Here is a 19,346-nt window from a genome sequence, read left to right on the forward strand (position 1 = left end):
CAGACCAGCTACATAGCAGTAGATACGGCGTAAGGCACTAAAGCATTACGGAGAATAACATATACATATCTGGCAGAGGTAGGGTGAGTGGGCATGCTTCGGTTGATTGGTCTTCTGGTACCCATATCTGTAAGTGATAAATGACTCCTATCCTAACTCCTATCCTATTATGTCGTGAGAGTAGCCTTTCTTGTCCTTAGATTTCCAGGTCGGGGTATTGAAAAATAGCAAGCCCTATTCCCGTCTCTTAGTGCTACGCTCGAGGTTACAGTTGTGACTATGTCGACTTTCTTGCAGTAGCCTCTTCCTATGAGTGTCTTCGAGAGCAACGCAGGGGTAGCGTGCAGAGTAGTAGTCCATTCGACTTAGACACGCTTGACACGGCATAGCAAGCTACCTACCACGATGACATTGAATATCCAATTGCGGGATACCGATACCTAACATGGTACAAGCGTTGGTTGAGCCTAGCAAGCAGGGCAGAACCTTGATTTGAAGCCTAAGGTCGCATCAGAACAGCTCAAGTGATCTCCGCGTTCGGGACTTAGCGATGCGACACGATTAATTGACTTTCAGGGAGATGACACCCTAACACCCCCCTAAGCTATCAGTTCCCCTCTCTACTCCGAGCGTAATAATATATCATTTCGCATAAAATAATATACATGTTGCAAGAGGGAGAGTAGATTCTTGTTCGCTAACGATGATGCCTATTGTAATTAGGTGCGTATACATACCTTAGGTAGATATAGTTATATCAGTTAAAGTATACAGTCTTAAACCATCGTGTTGGTCCTCCACATTGCCCCGGAAAGATTAAAGCTGAGACGACGGAGCATGATAGACATCGATGGGGAAGCCCTGGATCGACCCCGGTATGAAAAAGCCTTACCCCTGTCTGCCCCTACCGGAAAGCTTCAAAGTCCAGTTCATCTCACTATGTAATAAACCGTCCCGTCTTTTCTCCACCCTTTTCCCTCCGCATTGCAACGCCATCTCCCGTGTGTCACCAGCCTAGATTCTTTACTCCAACTTCTTCGAGTTCGTTCATTGGACTTGGGCATGAAAGGAAGGGCTTGCTATGCTGTTTTCACAGGCCTCCTCCAATTCCTCTCCCCATGCCCCTGCAGCAGACTGAAAAACTTGTCATCATACAAACCAGAGGACCATAATTCCATAACAAAAGGTCCCATATATGCTGTTATGCTCTTTTACACCAGTAGCTTGGCCATTGCGCCTGTGTATTATACATAAATAATACGTACATAATAGTCTCGGCCGTCTAGCTATTTTTTCCGGATCTCATGCAGTACCGGACCAGGATAGACCGCAGGGTCCCTCCGGATAAACCCAACTTAGCTAGGGAGGCAGGGATACTGGCGATGGGCGTTACCGCTTGAGGTCAATAGATCTTGTATGCCTCCGAGGGAGAAAAGGATACAAGCTATGATGACAGACTGTGGGCGGGTTGCGAGAGCCCGTGGCGTTGGCTTAATAGTCACCGCTGGCGTGACTTTTCTGTTTGCCTTCTTCATCCTCGCCCATCAGTTGATTCGGACCAGTCAGTCGATCGACGAGTTGAAGCGTCCAACCATGTGGAAAGACATCTCCCCCGCAGGGCTGCTGTCCCTAGGATTAGCTGGCCAGGCATCCGCTACCCTCCTTTATGTGTCCTCCTATGCTGGTACCGTCACGACTTTACGTCTAACCCTACCTGACGACAGCTCCGCCACCGCTGCTGCTGCTACCCTTGAGAGTATCTCCAACTCGACGGGCTGTGGCCCGAATCCGTCATGGCTCTCACTCGACTATTCCAAAGACTTCCTCTTCTGTCTGGATGAGGGTTTCAACGGCCCCTACGGAGGAGTGACCACCTTCTTCACTAATGATGACGGAACGCTGACCACGCTGGACAAGCTTGATGTGATACAAGGGCCAGTTAGCATCGCTGAGTTCGGTGTTGGCGGGAGCGGACTTGCCATAGCACACTAGTAAGCCAACCTTCACCCAGCTTCTCCGCATGCGGCGAACTTGCTCGGTGGTTCGCAGTCCATGCCCTTTTCTTGGCTGTCTTTGCAATATCAAATCACGAGCATCATCTCTGACCAATTCTATCTAGTTCTGGTTCTAGCGTCAGCGTCGTTGGCTTCAATGCCGAGGGCAATCTTACTCTGGTACACAACGAAACTTATACGCTTGAGGGACCTGGTCCCAACCCCGAACGACAGGAGGCGCCTCATCCACACGAAGCCATCTTGGACCCTACCGCGTCGTACGTTCTGGTACCAGATCTAGGTGCCGACCTTGTCCGTATCTACCAAGCCGACGCTAGTACCCTCGGTTTGACACCTCTCGCCCCTCTTGCCGTACGGCCCGGATCTGGGCCAAGGCACGGCGCATTCAGGGTAACGTCAGACAAGACTTACTTCTACCTGGTCTCTGAACTCGGCAACACGATCACGGGGTATGAGGTCACATACAACGAAAATAAGACTCTCAGCTTTAACGAGTTATTCTTCATCCCTACGCACGGCGAAGAGAGGGTATTGCCAGAAAAGACGGGCGCAGCTGAGATTCTCGTGTCGGTAAGTGTAACAACGAAGTTCTTGGCGTTGAATGCTACGGCCGTGATTTAAGACAATACTAACACGACATAAAGCCTGATGGGAAGTTCTTGATCGTGTCATCTCGTTGGGAGGATTCGTTTAATATCACGAACTTCGATCCTAGTAACAGCACTGAGATTCCTTCGGATCCACTCATAACTGTGAGTATTTCAAAGTTGCCTATTGTCCCTCCCCTCCTTCAAGGGGAATAATTCCTAGGAGTTCACCTAGGTTCTCCTAGTGCTCAAGGCTGATAGCTACGTCCTTACGTTGAATGGTGTTAACCCTTAATACTATAGTATTCGATTGACTGCGCAACTGGAAACTTGACAAAAGTGCAGGAATTCGCAGCTGGCGGTAGGGTACCCCGGCACTTCTCGATCAACGCAGACGGCAACTTGGCGGCTGTGTCACTACAGGGGGATGGCCGCGTCGTTGTGATCGATCGCGATGTCGAGACCGGGTTATTCAAGGATTACGTCGCGCATGTGGATATTGAAGGCGAAGTGACTGCGGCCATCTTCCGCGAGGATTACCATACAATCTAACCTAGGAGTGTTGTGGGAAAAGCCTAGGCCCCATGGTCGAATAGAGTAGACGTATAGATCTCGTACGACTTATAGAACAAGTGACTCTTTTCGCATACCGATCTCGCGTGGCAAGACTCAGGGGCTAATATACGGTGATACGAATAATAGCAATATCCGAGGGGAAGCGGGTTGATTATAGTTCCTAGGTCATGTGGCCACGGCACCGAATGATTTTTCAGCTGGATAGGTATCTTTAGATCTTCTAGAGCCTCATTCGCAAATCCAGGGGACTCTGAGCATGTGGTGCGGGCACATGCGGGGTTCTCAATGGGCTTATACAATATAAATTGAGAGGAGTCAGTGGTAGAGTGCGGGGGTAGGTGGATTTTAATATAAACACGTAGGTAAGCTCTCTGAAGTTTGGTAAGCTAGGATGGGGAGAGCCTAGGTGTGCGTAGGTCAATATATGAGGTTGCCACCGGTGAGATTGCCTCGGATGACAAAAATAGCAGCAACCTCGTGAACATGTCTTCCGGGATACGTGGTTGGTCCAGCTGGGAATGGGGTAGATGCTGCGGAAAGGGATCACCGCGGAGCTAACAACAGGGCGGGCATTCTATTTGGTAGAAAGATTAATATGCATCATATATGGAAGATTCTTGGTCAGGGGCGAAGTTGTTGACGTGGACTCATAAGTCGTATCGTCGTCCTTGTCGTAGCCTCTTTAGGGCGGAAAGACGACGAAGACGGGGATGCTTGGGGTAGACCGTTTGGAGTAAGATACGGGAGATCGACGGGAATGGAAAAGGTATGGCAGACTTGTTCGAATACTGTAGTGTACAAATTAGGGCTACGATTACGTAGCATACGCCAACATGGAGTATATTATTCTCTTGATGACAGAACCAAGAAAACTTGGAACCGCTTATTAGATTAACATGGCGTACGTGCATCCTCGATGACTGACAGCTCCGACTAAGGTAGGTAGGTAGTGACCTGGTCACACATCAGGATGGCAGACTGCGGCGCTTGACAGGTACTACATAGTACCAAGAAGCGAGATATGTAGGTCCATAGCGGCAACCGCTGCTACGCAGTTGAGTTCGACAGAAGACATCACAGATAGTAGTATATCACAGATGAGATTACTAACCTAGATACGGTTTGTGCGCGGAATACCATTTCGGGCCCGGTGAGTAAGGTCTCGATGGGTTCACCTAGCTAGACTTCTTCCGTCTAGACTTCGATCGTATATTTTCCGACGGAGGAGAATTGTGTCGAACGTCAAGCGTAATACCGACGTTGCACTCGTTTAGTAGTCTTCCCCAAAAGCGCACGGCCTTTTCGTAAATTTCTTGTGCGCCCTTCTTCGCAGATGGATGTCGGGGGCGGTAACTGTCACGATCAATTCCTCTTTTTTCTTCGCGCCAACGACGTAGGAATTCGTTCGCGAAGCTGGTTGGCCGAGCCGGGGCAACCGTACTCATGGTACGTAGCCTCACAGGTAAGCTGGCCCTGGAGAGGGGGTCCATCTGTAGGTACTCCATGTTTGAAGAATACCGCTTTTAAGTTACTTTACCCTGCGGGATCTGGGGAGCAGCATGGCAGGCATGGGCTAGCGAGAGTCCGAGCACGCCTGGCAGATGCACAGAAGATCATGTCACTCGATCCTCGAAGGTCGTCCTAGACTTCTAGTGCCACGGCGGCATCGTAGATGAATAATGTGGTCATCTCTTTGCGTTGGAGAGGAAATGCTTATCTATACTAGAATTACCTGGTACGGAACAACTCCGAGCGGTTGGGCTTGTTTAGTAAACTCACGATGATGAAGAGTGCTGAAGTTTTGGTGAGCATTTGGGGTAGTTCGTAAACGAAATCTCGCTATAGGTCGGCGACGATATGAGTGCAACCAAATTCCCACTCCGCTAGATTAGGGCATATCTTGGCACTTAATACATTAAATACAAGAAGATATGAGAAAGTAAAAGTAGTATAACCACCTACCTCTCTATACATACAAGCATAGTAACTCTGGCTATCCACGGGCCAGGGCTGTGGGAGCAGTAGCGGAGCTTCGAAGAAACGGCCTCTAAATTTCTCAGTTATCGTATGAGCGAGGTAAGCCGTTAGTTTTAATACGACTTTACACTGACTACGAGATGCCCAGACGTCACTCTGGTGACGTCCCGTATTAGTTAATACTCATTAATTATTATTTACATGATATCGGCGTTAGGGACGTTGGCCTTTCTGAAAGTCATGAAGGCTTGGAATAAAAAGGATAAGTGCCGGTATGATGAAGCCGCATAATAGAGCTAGCAATTTTTAAATTTCAAGCTACATTCCTCCCCACTGTCCGTCTTCTCAGCCTGCGGGTGAAGCCGTTTGGGTTTGAGAAATCCTTCCCCCGCAGAAATGATCTACAGACGATTTAGGACAATGCTAAGCCCGGTCCGAGCTTATAAGTAAAGATTAAGTGTAAGGATATCTTTCTATATGCCAATATGGCGTGCGGTTGGCGCAAGGCCGCCCGCGTTCTCAGCACATCCAGCACTATCACTTAGTATTCGGCCCGTTGAACGGATATGATCATGCATGCTGCTGTCAACGCCAACAGCCGACGAGGCAGCAGTTATGAGTTCTCCCACGCGGTAAGGCTTAATAAGTCTTAGGAGGGATACCTAGCAGATATGTTGTGGGGTAGGTAGGCAGGCATACCGCATACGGGGTATCCAAACACCAGAGATGATAGGTTTCAGTTTGATCAATTTGGTTAACCTGGGAAAAAACCGGGCTCATTTCACGAGTCTTCCAGAATATTGCTAGATCTTCACGTCCGCTGTAGTAATCCGCAGTCTGCCTGAAGGGACCGGTCCACAGTTTAGATGAACTCGTCCTGTTATAAACCCAAAGAGGCAAACCCTGAATGATTTCTCAGTCAGCCTCTTAGTTATCCGTGTATATACTATAGTAGAGGGTGAAGCATTGCCCGGTAGCGAGAATTGATCGTCTTGTTCCTTCTACGCTAGCGGAGCGACGACGAGGAAGTACAGTACCTAACCTAGGTCTGTCGTAAAAGAACATAACTGAATTCCAGAAAGGAAGGTCAGCCACCTTCGTAAATAGAGATAGTCATCCGCTTTTATATTGATGTAGTAGAACAACTGGCCCTCGTGACTCAAGCGAGACGCCGTAAGCAAATCGGTTCTGGCCGCTAAATGACAACCAAGACCCTTGGTCAACTTTGATATATAAGATTTGGAGTATTCTTCACGTGTGCGCAGGCAAGTTATTAAGCTAGCGCACCGAGGAGCTAACGGGATGGTTTGACTACAGCGATAGTATCCAATGACGGGTCACATATGGCATGAAGAGGTATGTAGGGTCATTTCGGTGGTCAGCCTGTTCTTGTACGAGTTTGAAACCCATAATTGAGTGTATCACAAGCTGGTATAGCATAATATAATGTAGTGTACCTAAGTAGGCGATAATGCATATGTAAGAGTTATATTTCGGGGATATCTGTATCTAAGTGTTTGAAGCTATAATGCTTTCTTCGACTAGTTAGGTTGAGTAAATGTAGCCATTCTGTATTGTTATGCACACATCTCAATGCCTGATGATAGGGTTACTGTACGCCACCAGCAGTAAATAGAGGGCATTTCGAACAGAGATATAATCGTCATATCTGAAGTGACGCTGTAGATCGGGACGGTTATCATATAATCATGATGAGGGGGTGAGTTTTCGGCTGTCAGTTTTCGGCTGTCAGTTAACATACCTAGGTATTGTACGTATCCTGCATGGACCATGTGTTATGTACAACCGGGCAGACTGAAGATGGGGTTGACAAGGATTACCTAGCTACCTCTAATAATGGTAACAGGTTACAATTCTTTAATATCTACGGAGTACCTAACGGTTGGAAGAAGTTAAGGGTCCAAGCTAGGTTATGTATATATACCTATATAGGTAACTAAAAGGCATAATTTTATCTGCATTCAGGTGACCATAGGAAATTGCATAGGACCTTGCGAATACGGCGTATATGCGATTCTTAAAGATGCCGGCTTCATGTTGCTCCTTTATGTCTTCAAACTGAGAACAGGCGCTTATACTTAAGTACCTTAGGCTACGTAGGGATATATTATACCCACACGTATTGGAATACTTATACTTATAGTGCTAGCCGAATTGCTATGTAGTATCTAAGTAAGGTATGTAATTATCCCCCCTCTGGATTATATGTTGTGGAGGCATCTGGGTAGTGACCTAGGTTAGTATAATGTAAACACTCTTAATTTCCTATGTCGGATACATAGTGCTATGGCTGTATGCTCTTATTAATTCATATTCTCTAAATCGTTCCCGCGGAAATTTTCATCTTCCCTTTCATCCGACCCCTGCCACCCCAGATCTCCCCCAAAACCCGCACCCTTAGGTAGGTATTTTGTAACTATTCCTACAAGTCATTTTCCCCATGCTACGAGAAATATATGCCCATTTCAGTTATTTTCTCATCATCGAGGCCACTGCACCCCCTCTAGTGTAATGGTGTGGTATGTTAAGTCCAAGCCGAAGGACCCTTCAGAATACTTACGGGTGTTTGTATTCTGGTGGACTTTTTGCGACCCTGGCTTAGGCGCGAAGTTATGCTATGGTATCCTAGAAGAAGCGGGGATTTAAGAGTCTACATACCTACATACCACAGAAGTATTTGCAGTCCCAAATTCCGTTGATATCAACGCTTCGGCTATGTCAGCTATTGCCCGTATAAAGAGGCTCCATCCTATTTAGTCCGTATGGGGTTGGCACACTATACGTGTAGTATGTCAGCTGTACACAACACCACAGACAGCCCGTTTGCACGGAAGATGGATTTGAACGGTCAACTTTGTGTACAGTATCGTACCGCGAGCTTCCAGAAGATGGGCTCCAATCAGGGGTGAGGTGACAGGGCACGAATGCTACCTTTGCCCTGTTGGTAAGTACCAATGCTATGCTGTACCCTTAGTAAGTAAGTACCCTTTGACGACGGTAGATCTAAACCACGATGGGAAGCAATTTTCTGGGGTTTATTTTTTGGCTGGCCTACTCTACATACCATGTATGCTAGACCCTCTAGACAGACTGGGATTCTTACTAGGGGCTCAACGGTTCTGCGCCGCTTCTGCAGGAGTGTTACCATGTGGAGGAGACACCATTGTCGAATCCTCCATCTTTCCTACGGTTTCCCTTCATAAAATATGATAAGCTCGCTGCCCCGTGCCTTGCAGACCCGTATACCCTCTCCCGTCATTTTTGTCCGAATCTCGTTCCTCTGCACGGCGCCCTGGATAAATACTTCCTCACCGAAGTCGTATGCTTCTCTTGGTCCCCGGTTACACGACTTTATAGGAAAAGCTAACAACATCGTCTAATACTTAAGCGAGAGTGCTTGTCGTCGACTACACCGGAGAGGTGCCGGTGACCTGTTTGTTGGCTCGAAAGATGTCGCCGTCGTCGACGGGTGATTCGCCTCTTTCCGCCGGCGCAGCGAGCAATTCGGGACGGCCTTTCCCCTTGCCCTCGAGAGAGACATTCTCTATTGAGGTTGCCTCGCCGCAACTTAACCCGGCCACCAACGGCTCAGTGCTAAAGTCTCCGACGGCCGTCAACAAGGCTCAGCGCACTGCAAGTTTCAGCCGGGAAGGAATATTAGGTTCGGCACAAAAAGCCCGGAATCTTTCTCAGACGTCTGAGATCCGTACTGAGCAAATCACCAATGGCATGTCGAAAGCATCTAGCGACGAAGGGGGGAACCCGCTAAAGAGGCGAAATACGGATGCGACTGTTGACTACCCTCGGAGACGAGCCACCATCGCGGTAGGTCAGATGGTAGCAAAGGCTATTTAGGTGAGATTCTAACCAAAGTAATAATAGTGCGAAGTTTGCCGCTCTCGGAAATCAAGATGTGACGGCACGAAACCAAAATGTAAGCTGTGTACGGAACTTGGGGCTGAGTGTATATATCGAGAGCCCGGGATCAAGCTCGACGCCGGCGACAAGCTCATTCTTGAGCGACTGAATCGAATCGAGAGCCTTCTTCAAATCAACTTGACGAACGGCCACCCAAACGCAATGCAGATTACCCACGATTCCCCGCCCATAAGTAACGGGACGGCTCTTAGCGGCGATAATGTTATGATTCAAAACTCATCCGGTAACTTTGTCTCTATTATACCGAGCGGTGGCTTAGGTACTTGGACAAGTCATCCCCAAGGTACTAACATCTCTACGATGCCTAAAGTTCACACCAACGCCGCGCTTCACCTGCTTCAATGGCCATTGATTCGGGATCTGATCGGACGTCCGTACGACCCACAGATCATCCTACAGCTCGAGATGGCCCGAGAGCCACTACATTCTTTGGCTAAGACGCCCTGTGTCGATCTATCGAATACTAATGCTTACATTGAAGCCTACTTCGAGAGGGTGAACGTATGGTACGCTTGCGTCAATCCTTTTACTTGGAGGAGTCATTATCGTACGGCATTATCGACTGGTTTTCGCGAAGGTCCAGAGAGCTGCATCGTGTTACTAGTGCTTTCACTCGGCCAGGCGAGCTTGCGCGGTAGTATATCTAGGATTGTGCCTCAGGAAGACCCCCCGGGCCTGCAATATTTTACGGCTGCATGGTCACTCTTACCCGGCATGATGACTGCGAATAGCGTTCTAGCTGCGCAGTGCCATTTATTAGCCGCTGCGTATCTTTTCTACTTGGTACGGCCGCTGGAAGCGTGGAATTTGCTGTGCACGGTGAGCAGCAAACTACAACTATTACTTATGACTCCGATTCGCGTACCGGAAGACCAGAGAGAACTCTTAGAACGAATTTACTGGAATGCTCTCCTTTTCGAAAGCGACCTTCTCGCGGAGTTGGATTTGCCTCATTCCGGAGTAGTTCAATTTGAGGAAAACGTGGGACTTCCTGGCGGATTTCAAGGAGAAGAATCTGAAGCAGTCGGTCGAGATGATCTCTGGTATTTCCTAGCTGAAATCGCCTTAAGAAGGCTTCTCAATCGAGTTAGCCAACTCATTTATTCCAAGGATTCTATGGCATCAACTACGAGTCTAGAGCCTGTCGTCGCGGAGCTGGACTTTCAGCTTACGCAATGGTATGAAAGTCTCCCTTTGGCCCTTCAGTTCCCGTTCACCCGTACGACTCTACCGGACCCGGTGCAAACGGTGCTACGATTACGTTTCTTTGCTTGCCGAACCATCATCTACCGTCCGTATATCTTGGCGGTGCTGGATAACGAACAGGCCGTATTAGACCCCTCAGTGCGGGATAGCTGTCACAAGTGCCTCGAAGCCTCAATCAGGCAATTGGAGCACATATCTGCACAGTAAGTAGAATCCCCCTTTTATGATTGGACAATCTCCCTAGCCTCATGCTCTTGTTCCCGGCTCTTCAAATTCTTGACCCAATCTAACGATTTGACCGTAGTCACGCCGGCCATATGCCCTACCTCTGGCAGGGCGCTCTCTCTATTGTTTCACAGACGTTGCTGGTTATGGGGGCTACCATGTCACCGTCTCTATCTAACATACTATTGACGCTCGTACCTCACCGCGAAGTCATCGATCAAATCATCAATGACGTAATTATGGACATCGAGAGGATGGCAATACTGGCACCCAGCTTGAGTTTAGCTGCCGAGATCATCAAGGAGGCCGAGGTCCGCAGGCGAACATACCTGAATGGATGATACACGGTCGAGCATGACGCAGTGCGCCAGTCCTGATGGGTATGTTATGATGGTTATTGGCCGGTCCGAATGCTTTAGAGGCCACGACGATCGGATGCTGTACTCTTGACCCCGAAAATTCACCACCTCTATAACTGCAGCCTGCATGGAAGTGTTAGCTTTTACGATGTCATATCTACCCGCTGTCTGGGCCGGCCGGTTCGCGTATCTAGGAACGAGTGCAGGCACTTGCAGAGATTCCCGTCCAGCATTCTCGGCTATGCTCGAAACGTCCTGTCTCTATTGCACGAGGACTTCTCCCGCGGCATGCAAGCTGCGATACGACGCCAAATTGGTGAGGTTATGACAACCAACTTGGTGCGACTAGCCACCGTATTCCTTTTCAGCCTTGTCGGGTCCCTAGGGATCAAGTCCCTCCGTGGCTGATTTCTTAGATGATTGACGAACCCCTAGGAACAAGGCCGTTGAAAAAGGGCCTAGGGCGGCCAAAGTAGTAGGCTGCACCGCTTTGGCAGCACTGCTGTGCCCTGGGGTTGCATCCTGGGGGTGAACTGGTCCAGCATGGTTGGCGGGGAAAACTCTTGGGTCTGGGGGTTGGCTGGATGGCTAGGCTTTGCGGTCCGGATTCCCGACAACCCTGCTCACATACCTGTTCACATAATTTCCCCATCACCGAATATGCGATGGTGAAGGGTCGGATTCTACAGCCGTCGCCAAATCTTTCGTGTTTCGTGTTTCGTGTTTCTAGAGTTGGAGAAATGTCTACGGACGTTCTCCTATACGTTGTATCTCGATCTGAGGACATGCGCGGCATTTCTCATCTTCCTATACTACCTTACCTTACCTTACTCAGCACCCTATTACCATCCAGAACGGCATCATGAGTGCCGATGAAGTCATCGGCAAGGAGGAAGATCTTGAGTCGAAGAAGACATAGCCAGCTGGCTGGCCCTTCCAGCCCCCAATCCCCCTAGCATCTCACATCCTTACATTGTTGTATACCTACCTATCCTTTAACTGTCTACACTTGGTTGCATGTATGTTTCTTGGTTGGGTATAACCAATGTGTACTATTCAGCTCCCCAGCGGATGCAGTCTCGAGAGTGTTGTTCGGCGCTACCGGCATTATTCCCAAGCGTCTTGGTCTACGGAGGCTGCGTCATCATTATGGTTAATTCAAAGGAAAGAAGATGTAACGGGAGATTATGTATATCTCGTAGAGTAGCTCATATTTGATGGTGGGAGGTTACGAGGCAATGACAAAAATTAATGAGTCGAGATAACTACGTCGTCATCTCTACCCAATCGATTTTCAGATATATTTAATATGAGTACCTACTTACTTCTATTTATACACTTACCCACTTACTCGCCTTTATAAATATCGCGTGCTATTTTGAGAGATCCAGCACACCTTTTTGGATAGAGAAGCCTCCCCATTTAGCACGTGGGAAGACATAAGCGAGATGCAATTGAGCGGCTTCATTAAGTGCGTAGTCCAGATGTCCAACATATAAATGCTATGCCGGCATGTCAGTCACTGCCATCTGCCAGGCTTACTTACAAGCACTTTCCAGGAGGCTTTCGTTCCGCTAGGTAGATGAGGGGGCTCTATAAAAGGGAAGCATTTTTCAAGAAATATATAAAATAGAATAATTATAAAAAAGAAAAAAGAAAAAAAAAGCCATAAAATAAACAAATAACCCTCCACCCCCTGGGATCTCGTGATGTCGAGGTCCTTTGCGGGGCTCCGCATTTGCCTACTTGCATGTGCCTTTCATGCACACCTACATACCTACGTAGTCCCCCTAACCTATAGGCTCTCAACCACAGACCCTCCCCCGTTTCCCCTCCCCGAGGAATCGTATTGCTATACCGAAGCTATCACAAGGTAGACAGCCCTGCCCACCTGCCCACCTGCCTAGCTGCGGTATGTCGCCGCCAGCAGGGAACGGGGACGAAGGATTCAGACAAGAAAAAAAAATCGCGGTGTGAGACAGCAGCTCCTTCGGAGATTTCTTTCCTCTTTCATAGGTACGCGGGATCGCGGGTTAGCGGCAGGCCCTGCCAGGAACCCACCCCCGTCCGTCGCCCGTCCTCGAATGGGGCCCCTGGCTTTGCCGGCATTCAGCTTGGCAGTTGGCCACATACATACACGAATGTAAGTTTCTAACCTACATATTACATTAGTAAACTCGTAGGTGTCCATAAAATGTCTAGCACGGATATGCTCGTGATGAGCTAGGAAGGAAAAGGAAGTAGGGGTGCGGAGACAAACTATACATTAGTTTTATAGCTGATGAGGCGACGGGTAACAGGTATTGGTAGTCAAAATATCACTCGAATTTTATCATCTATATATTTTGATACGAGCGTTTGAAAGAGAGACATCATTTAATAGTTAGTATAGAAGTGCTAAAATTGAAAGTTAGACATTTCCCATTCGTGTCCTCGAAATTTACGTTTTGGCTCCCACGTAGAAATAACGATATGGTATAAGTTATTATTATCATCTAAACACGCTAGACTTATGTCCAATAGACACAGCTAAAACAACTACCCCGTAAACGAGCGAGAACTAACATCGCTACATTAAGCATTCTTGCCCAGACATCTCCAGTGAACGTAATCCGCGAGGGGATATACCATATTTATCACCCAGCTATATAAAAGAACCGCATTGGCAAGCTATCCGCCTCGTAAGAGAATGACACACGAGTCGTATCGAATAAAATCTTAATTGCGTCGAGCTGTTGCGGGCCGAGACAGGATTCTACAACGCAAGGAATATACCGAACGTACTTCAGGCTAGGCAACAACCCGCTGCGAAGCTCGGAAGCGAACGTAGTAGTAAAAGCCATCATGAGATCCTCTTTCCAGGTGAGGCCACTTTCTAGACTCCGCCACATCTCGACCACGTCAAGCGAGATGAGGTTCGGTGGAAGTTTTTCAAGTATCCAGATATCACGTGTATTGGCTTGGGTTCCAGTTATAAGCGGTATTTCAGTCATTAGTGTTTCAAGCTTCTCGAGTTGAGGCAAACAGTCAAGAACCTGAGCGGATCCAAGCTGGGCTAGAAACCAAGTATTTTGGCAGATCCTTAACTCCAACACCTTTAAAGTACCGGCTAGAATTACCAGTGCGTGGTTGAGATCTCTGCCTGTCGGCGGCGGAGGACGGTGTAAATCACGAGACTTCACCACGATCAACGAGAAACTCTCCAGATTGAAAGCAGACTCGAAGATACGAAATAGTGTTTCGGCATCGACTACAAGACCTGCAGTGAGTGGTGATTCTTCCGATATATACTAGAGATTGGTCGAGCGACGGGCTTGGGCTGGTACTTACCACAGGCTATTAACTTCAGCTCCCTTAATCTCCCAATCCACGAGTCGTCACGACCTTCTGGGAAGGCAAGATATCCGTAGTGACGCCAGATATGGAGTCGATGGACCGTTCCTATTTCAAGAAGCTCTGTTGCTATTTCCATGCTGGATCTAGAGAATGTTCTAGAAAACTCGAGCTGTTGAATATACAGTGTCCGTAGCTGAGGAATGATGCTGTATCTGCTTTGCATCTTTGCTTGGCGTAGGTAATAATCTAGTGTCTGATAACGACTACTTTCGGTCCAGCGTAGGAGTAGTCTAAGGTTGTAAGATAGACAGATAAGAGCCATTAAGAACCTCAGGGTCAAGGTAGATAACTAGGCAATCCGTAGACTATGTCGATCTAAACGAGCCGAACGTAATATAAATACTTGGCGGTCTGAGAGGTCATCCTCGGATGGCAAGCTGTAAAAGAGGGCACGTATATTGCTACAGTCCCTAAAATTAGTATCTGTTTCTACAACTTATCAGGGTAATTAGACAAGCATCATAACCCCTTCAAAACCGACAACTTGACCGATACATATAAAGAACCTCAGGGCAAAACAGGAAAAGTGAAAACAAGTCTAAATGCTACTCACCTGGTAACATGGTCTTGTGAATTTTCTGCGATCAACCAGTCATGAGGCTTCAAACTCCCCGGGCAAAGTATATTTTTGATATATTTACAGTATTCGTCCTTCCAAAGCAGAGTTCGCACTAGGATTATTAAATTCCTTAGGCCGCCATAGGCGAGGGCGCGAAGGTGATCTTCATGGTCCCGAGAGTCGAGGACAAAGATGACCGTCTGATAAAGGAGCGGCTTCGCAAGGTCGTTGAAGACACTGGAGGTAAGACAGAGATTATAGAGGACTTTGCGGTTTACTAGGAACTCAGGCGCGGGTAGTGTGGAGGCTACGTCTTGGACTGGAAGTCGAAAACACTCAACGATACATAATAAAAGCTCGGTAGGTAGTGAATGGCTAAGACGAGGCTGTTGAAATTGGCCGCATGGTTCATCAACAGTATCGTTATCTCTTTCCTTTGGGGACTGAACGACGGGAGTTTGTGTCGGATTCCCCCCCATCACTACTACTATTGGAGCGTATGATATAATAAATAATACCTGACTCTGCGAATAGAGATAGGATGGATGGTCTCGCGACTTGCTTTGACCGGTTCAGGGCATAGTTAAAGAAATTAGGAAAAGATGGCGAATGAAGATAAAAAGGCTGCTGGATCTTCCTGTCTAAAACCGGCTCTTGAGGTGCCACATAGGGCTCTTTCCTAATACTTAACTTTACTCTCGATTTTTTCCGGTAAGAAGGGGCTATTAGTCGATATTACGATGGCAAGCACTAAGCTGTTCCTTCAAAAGAACCTAGGTACCTATGTAAAGAACCTAGATGGATAAGACATAACTAGGTGCATGAACTGACAATGCGAACTTGTATATGGAAAGCCCATATTAAAATAAATATCGCTAATCTCAATGCTGATTTCGCTATACTGCAGTTGACGAAGCGGAAACCTGGTCAAAGCGGTAGGGAGAGCGATATAATGATGCCGTTATGGAATACCGCGGTCTCGTAGAGAAATACTGATGTATGGTGGATAGTCATACTGATCTCTCGTAGCGTCTCCCTGAGTATCGAGACAGTTAATTGCGATGAGAGAGAAAGCGGCCTGGGATATTGAAAGGACTAATTGTTAGGCCACCCTCAAGCACATATTTTAGGTTAGACTATCAGCTTTCCGCCATAGGAATAGCCTTCTAAGTCCGCTGCTGAACCTGGAACCCGTGTGCTTGATAGTATGGTCCACCGACATTTTACGAGTTACTTGTAGAGAAGTAGGAGGAATGGAGGTAGCTGGCTGCTCATTGTTCGGCAAAGGCGTCTGACTCTGTTTGGTCACGCTTTTCTCAACTCTTCGACGTCTCGGCCCCCGTTCTGTGACCCGGCGTGATACTAACAATTCCGGGAAACGGAATTCAAATCCATCCTCGATAAATCCTTGAGATGATTGGCTCTCGCTACTATTAGCTTTAACCCTTTCATCTTTCGCTTCTTGGTTCTCAGTGAATCCGATACCGATACGCTCTTCATCACCACAGACCACGACATACCACCGGATACTCTCTTTTCTTTGTAGTTGATCGCGAAGTTTCTCAAACCAACCTGCTTTCTTGTTGCCGTACGTATTTACCTTATGGCAGTTTTCCTCACTCATACCGCTCATGGGCTTGTAAGGTTCCGTCTTCATCCGCGTCTCATATCGACTTATCTCTTCTGCAACCGAAATTGAAGTGTCTATGCGTACCACATAATCTGCCACATATGCCCATTGTCCGCTTACGGTGGTCAAATCTGACGGATCAAATTCTTCCAAAAATTTCACTATAGACCAATCATTGAACGGTATGTCGTCGTCGTTAAGATCTGGTGGTTCCGACGCTGGGAATAAAGTTAACTTGTCGCGTTGCTTGGTCGTCGGTAGCTGCTCCGAGGCTTTGCTGCGACTAGACAGTTTGCTCTGTCGGCTGCCATTTCTGTTCTCGCTATTTTCAAATTGGACAATCTCCTCCTTGTACCCTTGACCGCTGTATGAACGCGTGCGTGAATAAGCATGCCCGTTTATGGCTGGGGAGTCATTGCGAATGTGATGATGATGGGGTGAGGGGCTCAGATTTCGTGCCAGACGGGGACAAGGAGGTAGGAAGTCGAATAGCTCGTAGAATTGGTTAAGGAGGGCGACGGGACTCTGCCGCGCTATGATCCATTCCGACGCGACGTCATCAACGTTCTGGATAACGACAAAATATCGTATGCTTGGGCGATGCCAGCGAAACCCGTGGCATAAGTACGTCGGCATCATGTGCTTGCTTGTAAGTCTCCTAGCTAGTGTGGATCGAGTAGCAGGGCATTACAGTAGTGCGCCCTGTACGTGCAAAAGGCGGAGGGTAGCCACCCGGAATCCTGGTCTGTGGGGGAAGAGACAGGGGGGTCCCTGAATTATGTAGGAGAGCGCGAATGTGAATGGTCAAACGGCTTTTTCTTCACTGCTCAACCACGTCTAACGAGATCGTCATATCAAGCACAACAAGCCAGAATGATGTTGTCTTTAAACCTACAATCATCAGACCCCTTTGGGAAAGGAGAAATACAAAATGCTCGGTCTAATATTTAGCGAACAAAAGTTAGCAAGCCTACATAATACTCGAACAATTAGACGCAAGGCCGTCACAACTGGATAATAGCCTGTCAGATCGGATCGCCGCTAACCTAACTTAGGAGTTCAGGGTAAAAGCCGAAAGGTGTTGTAGAGTCTTTACTCACGTTATATATTAATAGGTAATTTATGTGGCCCCAAAATATCAAGGAGATATCGGCTGTTAGCATTTGCAGAACTGGCAAGGCCGGGGTGAAAAAGCCTCATACAGGTAGGTAATCATATGTCATTTCCCAACTCAAGTTGCATTCGTTGCATACAAGCATGCAGTTCAAGTTCCGCAAGAGTCATTCGGCCTTACAATAGGAAGTTCGATTATGGGTCCGTCATGTCGCGAGTCGACAATCTAGGTACCTACCTACCTAGGTAATCCATATGGCATCAGACCCTTTCTCTTTGAGCCTCATCCGCCTCAACGTCATAGCAAAATCCTTGATACAGTCTTATATAGAAGTACTTTCTGATTGGTATTTTCCTTATTTAAATATTCGTCATTAAGTTTACGTGTAGGTCTATTGCGTATATTTAGTCTTACCAGGTAGCTAGATGACTCCCCGTCGAGAGAGCGAAGTCTGGCGTAGCTCGTATTTATCTACCTCCCGAGAACCAAGGTAATGAGAGCTTCAACCCCATTTACTTGTTTGAGCTCTTGTCCAGCCAATTTAATGTTACAACATTGTTTCTAACATGTGTTCAACTACTCAGTGCCTCAGGCTATGTTCATAGATGTAGTTGTACTAGACCAGGTCTCAATATATATTGGCCTTGATAACATCCTTAAAGAGGGGACTCGAACCTACGTGACTCTTATTCTTTAGGTACCACCTGATTTATGCTACTTGGCAATAGTCCTCTAACCTAGTTAGTAACAAGTTATTAGAAGTTACATATAGAATCACTACGTACCTAAATTTCATTCCAAGTCATTAATGCCGAGCCCGTTCGAAGATATATTCTTTTAAAGCGTAGGAAAGCCCTTAGCTAACATATATATACTTAAAATAAACGAACTGCTTTATTAACACGTCTTGGCTTCCTCTATCTCTTTGGCATATTATTAACAAGCGAACCCCGGTTTTAATCGACTCTTGGAGAGTTGCCTTGGTATCTATCTGATCAGTTTTCGTGTGCACGTCTTACGAAATGACACTAATAATGAAGAATAGCCAATGATATTAAAGGAAACTTCCCGATTTGGCCTTGTTAGACCAACAAGGTCAACAATTTACTAGCCTCGTTGATGCAGTTGTAGTTGATCACCAATCATATTGACTACCTACCTAGGGTTAGTGCAATGGATTGGAACTTTACATGTATAATCCAACCACGCAACTTGGCAATCCTTGGTACTAGACATCATAGTACTTTATAATCACGATATATAATCGTGAAGATATAATCAAATTAGCTTGACCGCGTCATAATACCGTCTAAGATTTAACTACGTAGATATCCCCCGTTGGCATGCTTGCATATATGCCTACATGACCCAAAGTATAATAAGTCATAGTGTATAGCTTATTTGTCAGTCAGCACTGTACCTTGACAACCTCCTTTAGTCACAGTGTATGATACACAGGGGGCTTTCGCACATTCGCTGCAATGGGAAGCTGCGCCGGGCCTACGGAGGAGAGACTTTGAGGACCGGCGCGCCATCCTAAATAGTTAAGTGTAAGAGTCGGGCCCCACAGAAGCCGTCAAACTATCCCCTTAACTGGCATAAGACTACAACCCCCCCTATAATCGGTATTGTACAAAGTCAGCCTATAACATACGCGTAATAGATCCATTTTTATTTAAACCCAAAACCTCTAATTGGCCAGAGGCCTTTTATAATCGATGATACGAAAAGATATAAAGTTA

At 47.1% G+C, this 19,346-nt stretch overlaps 4 protein-coding genes across 4 annotated transcripts; 2 read left to right on the plus strand and 2 right to left on the minus strand.

Annotated features, from left to right (window-relative positions):
- Nucleotides 1-1,446: 1,446 nt before the first annotated feature.
- F4813DRAFT_379087 (putative isomerase YbhE) lies at nt 1,447-3,154 on the plus strand (the record flags this gene model as incomplete). Its single annotated transcript, XM_049245408.1, has 4 exons — nt 1,447-1,991; nt 2,120-2,585; nt 2,660-2,767; nt 2,906-3,154. The coding sequence occupies 4 exons, from the start codon at nt 1,447-1,449 to the stop codon at nt 3,152-3,154; spliced, it is 1,368 nt and encodes a 455-aa protein (XP_049102890.1).
- A 5,472-nt stretch (nt 3,155-8,626) lies between these two features.
- F4813DRAFT_386336 (uncharacterized protein) lies at nt 8,627-10,887 on the plus strand (the record flags this gene model as incomplete). Its single annotated transcript, XM_049246400.1, has 3 exons — nt 8,627-9,001; nt 9,059-10,524; nt 10,626-10,887. 3 exons carry the CDS (start codon nt 8,627-8,629, stop codon nt 10,885-10,887), a joined length of 2,103 nt encoding a protein of 700 aa, XP_049102891.1.
- Nucleotides 10,888-13,541: 2,654 nt separating this feature from the next.
- Nucleotides 13,542-14,377, minus strand: F4813DRAFT_386337 (uncharacterized protein; the record flags this gene model as incomplete). Its single annotated transcript, XM_049246401.1, has 2 exons — nt 13,542-14,155; nt 14,236-14,377. 2 exons carry the CDS (start codon nt 14,375-14,377, stop codon nt 13,542-13,544), a joined length of 756 nt encoding a protein of 251 aa, XP_049102892.1.
- A 973-nt stretch (nt 14,378-15,350) lies between these two features.
- On the minus strand, nt 15,351-17,364 carry F4813DRAFT_268430 (uncharacterized protein). The gene has a single exon (XM_049240346.1). The coding sequence runs from the start codon at nt 17,127-17,129 to the stop codon at nt 15,987-15,989; it is 1,143 nt and encodes a 380-aa protein (XP_049102893.1). The 5' UTR covers nt 17,130-17,364; the 3' UTR covers nt 15,351-15,986.
- Nucleotides 17,365-19,346: the final 1,982 nt, after the last annotated feature.

This window comes from Daldinia decipiens (genome assembly GCF_022478715.1).
Source record: "Daldinia decipiens strain CBS 113046 unplaced genomic scaffold F4813scaffold_5, whole genome shotgun sequence".
Classification (NCBI taxonomy): domain Eukaryota; kingdom Fungi; phylum Ascomycota; class Sordariomycetes; order Xylariales; family Hypoxylaceae; genus Daldinia; species Daldinia decipiens.

Bases quoted from the DNA above. Each gene is read 5' to 3' on its own strand.
- F4813DRAFT_268430 (XM_049240346.1), bottom strand. From the start codon at position 17,129: ATGATGCCGACGTACTTATGCCACGGGTTTCGCTGGCATCGCCCAAGC.